General features: G+C 41.6%; 1 protein-coding gene and 1 pseudogene across 3 annotated transcripts in view; one reads left to right on the top strand and one right to left on the bottom strand.

Annotated features, from left to right (window-relative positions):
* Positions 1-1753: 1753 nt before the first annotated feature.
* LOC118536074 (CCHC-type zinc finger nucleic acid binding protein pseudogene) lies at positions 1754-2414 on the bottom strand (annotated as a pseudogene).
* Positions 2415-5457: 3043 nt separating this feature from the next.
* The window catches only part of BTAF1 (B-TFIID TATA-box binding protein associated factor 1), a 106053-nt gene continuing 104412 nt past the window's right edge, over positions 5458-7098 (top strand). For all 3 annotated transcript variants that reach the window (XM_078077373.1, XM_078077372.1, XM_078077371.1), the window contains exon 1: positions 5458-5778. Coding sequence is in view for 2 of the 3 variants with exons in the window: in XM_078077372.1 (XP_077933498.1) it covers positions 5765-5778 (14 nt within the window). In the remaining variant the exon portion in view is untranslated. The remainder of the gene's footprint in view (positions 5779-7098) is intronic.

The following is a 7098-nucleotide window of genomic DNA, read 5'->3' as shown; positions in this document are numbered from 1 at the left end:
ATGATATCAATGTTGAGTGTTTAGGGATAAAGTGTATTGATGCTTGCAACTTATTTTTAAATGTATAAAAAATCTGGATGATATGAATAGAGGGAAATAAGTAGTAGTTATGTTATAAAACTAATATAATAAAATATTAATTGTAGAATCTAGGTCATAGGTATATGGGTGTTCACTGCATAATTTTTTCAACTTTTTTTGTATTTTTGAAATATTTTACAATAAATGTAAAAAATAGAGAATAACAAAAACAATTTTAAAAATTATATTCCTACAGTTAAGAATTAACATATATTAATATCTTGTTATATTTGTGTTCCACAATTTTTTTAAGGAAAAAATGTCACATGACTCTTCCATTTTCATTACCCCTATCAAATCCCATTTTCCTCCTGCCCCACTCCCAGCCAGGATAGCCTGCATTTTATCATAAGTTTGGGGCATATTCTTTCAATACACTTGCAATAATTTTATATTTGTTTATGCACATATATGTAAAGCTCATGTCAAGCACACTCATTGCAAGGGAGCTTGGCTGGCTGAGTCTGTAGCATGTAAACTCTTGATCTTGGGGTTGTAAGTTCAAGCCCCACATTAGGTGTGGAGATTCTTAAAAATAAAATATTAAAAAAAAAGTATGCTCATTGCAGCTTCATTTATAATAGTGCAAAATTGGAAAAACCTAAGTATCAGTAAAGAAGTGAATAAATTAAGGACTTTCATATAATGGACTAGATCTTGGAAACATAATGTTAATTAATTAGTTAAACATGAGCTTATAAATGATACTTTTTGTTCTTTATGGATACACATATATATAGCAAAATGATAAAAACATGGACAGGAAGTATATACACAAACTTCATAAGTTATTTCTGGGAAGGTAGGGAGGAGAATGGGATTATGGCATTTTGCACCATATACATTAAGGAAAATTTGAAACAAACAAAAAGAACTTTAGTCAAACTCCCCTTCCTCCTCCAGCTTTATTGGATAGTTTAAAATTACATTTCTATTTTCTAGGACTTCAGTTGCTTTTTTCCATCTGACTTTTAAAAACTGAAACACAGTTGTCTAAGTGATATAGTACACAAAAATAACAGCGTGATTTCTGTGAAAATGCATTTCTCTGCAATTCCTGAATAACTCCAAATTATGCTAACTCTGAGCATAAATGTTTACTCTGGGTTTTAGACTTAGTCTTTGAAAAAAATGTGTTCTAAACCTTTGCCATCACCTTGTGTACATCCAGCCTCAGTGCTGTGATGAAGTTGTTCCTGTTTGGGCCTTTATCTCAATTTTTCTCACACAGCCATTAACACACATTTGTCTTTTTATTTTGTTTACTCCCACTCAACTGTATGTTCTATGTAGGGCTTCATACAGATGTTACTTGATATTATTTAATAGCTACGGGGTCAGACAATCCAAGGCCATCATTATGCTAAACCTTTAAGTTATTTATGGAAACTCATAGATACTTCCAGAATTGTTTTTACTTCCTACATGGGAACATATCCAAGAAATGCAGATCAGGCTTACTGGTCTGACTCAACTCTTCCCATTCATCAATCCCTATTCACCAGTGGGGCGGAAAGGGGTTCTTTAGCAAAGCATTATACATAGCACCTCTAGCAAACTAAACATAAACTTTTTTTTTTTTTTGGTAGTTAAATGCAGAAAGTCGATTTTTTCCCATTTTCTCCTTCTACATGGCAAGTAAAATTCACGGGCCTGGGAGTAGACTCTGCCAACCTTTGGCCAGTGAAGAGGATTCAGAGAAAATAATACAACCATCAATCAGAAAAAGGAGGGGCAACAAAGGAAAATAATTAAGCTGTGGCTTCCATCGTGCGTTCCTGTGCAAGGTGCCCTGACTCACCACAGTGCTAACAGTTGACTTCACTTGTTCTCCTGCAGTTGATGGCTATGTGACCAGTTTCACCACACCTATCATGCTTCACTTTGGAGCAGTCTTTCTGAATGTATCCAAATTGTCCACAAGAACAGCACTTCTGCTCATCCTCATGGTCACAGTCATGAGCCAGACGGCCTGGTCTGCCACAGTTGTAGCAGCACTGCTCTCTTTCTCTCTCTCTCTCTCTTTCTCTCGGGCTCCTGGCAGTCCTTGGTCATGTGGCCACGTCTACCGCAGTTACAGCAGGCATCCTCTTGAAGATCACAATCATCGGCAAGATAACCAGACTCACCACAGTGATAACAGGTGTCTGGAGGAGATAAGGAACCAAACTGGAAACTTTCCACCTCTGCCACAGCTTCTCATTCCATGACCATGGCCTCCACTACTAGGGCATTCCTGGGCCTCCATAGCCAGATCATCCACACTTGAAACACTCATTGCTGCTCATGGCTGCAGTTAGATCTTCGGTGTCTGAGCAGGCCTGCAGTGGTGGACACTCAGACACAGGCCCAGGGAAGGCCTGCCACTGATTTTTGAAACCACCTTTCTGGTGGTAAAAAATGACAGCTAATATCTATTTAGCCCTTAGTATTTTTTAAGTGTATCATGTATTGCTCATTTAACCCTTACCATAACTTTACAGAGTACAGGTTTGTAATCCATTATTTATAATTCTGAAACTGGAAAGGGTCTAAAAACCATATTTAAAAAATTCTTTTGGCAGCAAAACCTGACCTGAACTGGCTTGCAGCTATTTACAGTCTTTGATTTATTCCTCTTACTATGGCTGGCTATTCATATGTTTTGCTGCAGAGCTATAAATGTATTTGATTATAGGGTGCTGCCCTAGAAGCTGTTGGGTGTGACATAATACAAGGTATATGCACTGGATTACTAAATCCAATCAAAACCTAAAATCTAAATCTAAATCTAAATCTAAATCTAAATCTAAATCTAAATCTAAAAAAACTCTAAATTCAGAAAACCACCTGGCAGGGATTTCAAATATGTGTTGTGGACCAGTATGATGATCATCACCATTTTACAGATGAGACATAGAAGTTAAGTCACTCACTCAAGGTCACATAGTTAACAAAAAGAATAATCAATGTAGTTAATAATTTTGCATGCTTATTGTGGCAGTCACTTGGTTAAATGCATTTTATTCATTATCTCATTTAATACTCACTGCCACCGTAGGAGGTCCTATTCCCATTTCATGGGTGAAGGAACTGGAGCTTAGAAAGGTCATACAACTCCCTTGGACACACAGCTGTTAAGTGTGGTGAGGAAGGATTTAAAAACAAGACAGTCTGACATCAATATATTCGATTATTACACTATCCCTTACAAATCTATGATACTAGCCATTTCCTCTCTTCTAAATGTCATTGCAAACTATATATCTACTTACCTCTGGACATTAAAGAGTAAGATTTTTAATATATATATATCAGATAATTTTAGTCACACGTTAAAACTCTCCTATGACTTTCTACTGCATCTAGAGTAAAATCCAAATTCCTTACAATGGCCCCTTTCTATCTCCTAGTTCATCTCCCCACACAGCCGACTTTCCTTAGGCTTTTACACTAGGTGTATCCTCTACCTGGAAGTCTCCCCAGATCTTCACACAGCTGGCTCCCTCTTGTCATTCAGGCCTCAAGTTTTTCCCTAATTACCGAGTCTAGAGTCTCTAATCACCCTATTTATCCCATCATTCTGCTTTACATGGAATATAAACATGACATTTTCTTGTTTATCTGTTTACCCTTTTTCCTTCCATTAGGATGTAAGTTCACCAAAGTGAACACCCTGTCTGTTTTGGTTTCTTTTGAAGCTCTAATCTCTGGTAGAGTTCAGCAAGTGGTAGGTACTTAATTTTGGCTGAATGAATGAATGTAGTACACAATCAGTTAAGTAGTATGTGCTTTTTAGTTTCAGTGGTGGGAAATACATTGAGAAGGTGGGTGTGAGAAGACTGTGAAATGTGAAGATACTTGAACATCAGCTTAATTGGATTTTGCCTAACAGTACAAACAGTGCCTGACACAGAGCAGGTGCCAAATAAATATTTGTTGAATGAATGAACAACAGTAAATATTACTAACTTGGATCGTGGGCAAATTACTTAAACTTTCTGAGCTTAGTTTCCTCACCTCTAAATTAAAGATTAATGGGTGCCTGGCTGGCTCAGTTGGTAGGGCATGGGACTCTTGATCTTGGGGTTGTGAGTTTGAGCCCCATGTTGGGTGTAGAGATTACTTAAAAATAAAATCCCCCCCAAAAATAAATTGAAAGTTAAAACTCACTTTACAGGGTTGGCCTAGGAATTATAGGAGATAATGTATGCCAAATGCCTACCACATAGCAGGCACTTAAGTTCGTTTCTTTTCCCTTACATTTATATACTACTTTATGGTTTATAAAGCTCTTGTAAGCTTTCCTAGATACATGACCTCATTTTATTTCCATAACCTTCTATGGTACTTCTCACTAGCTTCATTTTATAGATGAAAAGCAGACGCAGGGGTTGAGACAGACTCTTCAGGTAATGAGAAGCCAGTGGACAAATTCTATATGCAGAGTGACATGATAAAAGCAGTGGTTTTGTGTGCGTGTGTTTTTAAAGATTTTATTTATTTATTTGTTGGAGAGAGAGAGCACAAGCAGGGGGAGCGCCGACAGAGAGAGAGGGAGAAGCAGGCTCTCAGCTGAGCAGCGAGCCCGATGTGGGGCTCAATCCCAGGACCCTGGGATCTTGACCCCAGCGGAAGGCAGCCGCTTCACCGACTGAGCCACCCAGGCGCCCCCAAAGCAGTGTTTTTTGATATTGATCTCTTAGTGGTCTCTAAGATGGACTTGACTGAAGCTGGAAAAATAATACCTTTAGCCACTATCATAAAAATCAAGTTTAAGGTGGTAAGGACTTGCACTAAGTGACGGAAGAATGTTTAAAAGCCTAATGAATTAAGCGACTCAATAGCCAGATAAGCCAAAGAAAAAAGGGGCGGTGGCTGGGAATTTTCACATGGGGTTGAGAAAAATCATGTATCTATAACATAGACTACTGAGAAAACAAACTTGGTTTGGCAAAATGGTTGGCAGAAAGCCTTCTCTACGATAGCTATGCAGAACTTCTGGCGATTATGGCAAACACTGGAGCCCGTGCCCTAAGCGCCACTGCAGATCTTTCTTGCTTTCTCCCCTCCCACTGGCATCGCCACCTCGAGTAGAGCACCTAAGTTCTTCAGGATCCTGTTTTCTCTAGCAGTCTGGTTCGATGAGGATCAAGGCAATAAGGAATTAAAAACTAAGTTTCTGAACTTCCAGAACCTTGGCTAAATCGCCTTTTTTCCATCTCTAGGAAATAAGTGTACCCTTATTTATCTCTCCTGCCTCGTTATCGACAACGAGCCACAAACATTTTCTTTCAAGCGCCAGCCGCCGAGCAGAAACTACTCCTACGCTTTCGCCTCACTCGCGCAGCGGAGGCCCTGGCGGTGAGCTGACGTCACTTCCGGCGCGCTGACGCTCAGTCCAGCGTGCCGACGCCTGCGTCAGCAAAGAGCGGGGCTGGGGGCCCCCGGTTTGAAGTCGTGCGGGTCGGAGGACTGCCGCCTCCGCCGCCGCCTCAGACCCCTGCTCCCCGGCCGCGGCGGGGACGAATTCGGGCAGGCGGCGGGGCAGATGCTCAAGGGCCCGCGGCGGGACGCCCCGCGACGCACCGGCCGCTCCCCTCTGACCGCGGCCTGGGCCTTCGCCGCTCTGCTCTCTGGAAACTAGCGCCTCAGCGGTGCGGCGCGTAGCTCGCGGGGAGCCCCGAACCGCCGGCGCCCGGCCATGGCGGTCTCCAGGTGGGTATTGCTCCTGAAGAGAGGACGGGAAGGTGGCCGAGGCGAGGCACGGTCTCCTCTCGGTGCCCACAGTCCTAGAAAGGAGCCGTTCCCATTGTCACTGGGCTCGGGCGCCTTCTTCCACCGACTTCGGAGTTCGCCTCTCGGTCTGTGAGGGTTTGGGCTCGAGTTACTCCTCGTAAATCCGTTCAAAAATGTCTTTTTCTTGTGGCCTGTGCCACGTTAGAACTAGTTTTTCTCTTTCCTCACCATGCTTCTCTTCTCTGGTTTCTCTTCCCCCTTTCAGTTCTAGAGCCTGTTACCTCTCTTAGTGTTCCTAAGGCTGATCCCTAACCTCCATTTCATGGGAAAACTTGGTAGTAACTGTCGAGGTTTGGGAGATTTGAATTACTATTATCTGAGTGAACTTCTAATTATGTTAGAAATTATTTATGGCTTTAGGGATATGTTCTTTCCTGAGGACTTTTTTCTTAGAGTATAATTCTTTTGTTTAGCAGTAAACATTCAGTCGTCCGCACTGTAATCTTTGGCAAGTTCTTGTATTAGCACCGTCTTTCTTAACTAAGGCGTGAAAGATACCACAAATCTTAAATTACTTTATTTTTTTAAAAAGATAATATTTATTTATTTATTTGACAGAGACACAGCGAGAGAGGGAACACAAGCAGGGGGAGTGGGAGAGGGAGAAGCAGGCTTCCCGCGGAGCAGGGAGCCCGATGTGGGGCTCGATCCCAGGACCCTGGGACCATGACCTGAGCCGAAGGCAGACGCTTAACGACCGAGCCACCCAGGCGCCCCTTAAATTACTTTAAAGTGTTGCCTATCAACAGGAACGTCTAGGAAAACTGTAGAAAAGCCAACAAGACGTATAGCTATGGGAGGAAGGTCCCTTCCTCCAATGCGCTTAAGAATGGTGGGAAAACTTTGTTAGAGGTTTGATTTTGGAAATGTAGGTAGGGAATAGTCCCTCTGATAGCAATCAGGAATCACCAAGTTCACTAGAGTTGATGAGGTAAGTTTTCATGAGAACTGGGTCTGTCACATAGACTAAAGGAAGCAATGATACTTCAGAAAACAAATAGTTTTCATTCATTTTTCACAATTGAACACACTTCTTGACGTGGTAGGTGCTCAAGCTGTGTCTGTTTTGCAAGCCAAAAGGATAGCCCATCTCTCACAGACTCCCTAGATAACTGATGAAATAGTGTGTGGGAGAAGTCCATGGGAGTTGGTTTAAGGGGGTTGCTAGGTACCTGTAGTATGGAGCATCTCATTTTTATTTCATACATTAATTGAATCCAGTGTGAGGAAAGTCTTATT

The sequence above is a fragment of the Halichoerus grypus genome, chromosome 7 (assembly GCF_964656455.1).
Source record: "Halichoerus grypus chromosome 7, mHalGry1.hap1.1, whole genome shotgun sequence".
Classification (NCBI taxonomy): domain Eukaryota; kingdom Metazoa; phylum Chordata; class Mammalia; order Carnivora; family Phocidae; genus Halichoerus; species Halichoerus grypus.
Note: the sequence above shows the minus strand (reverse complement) of the source record. Positions and strands in the feature narration are given on the sequence as shown.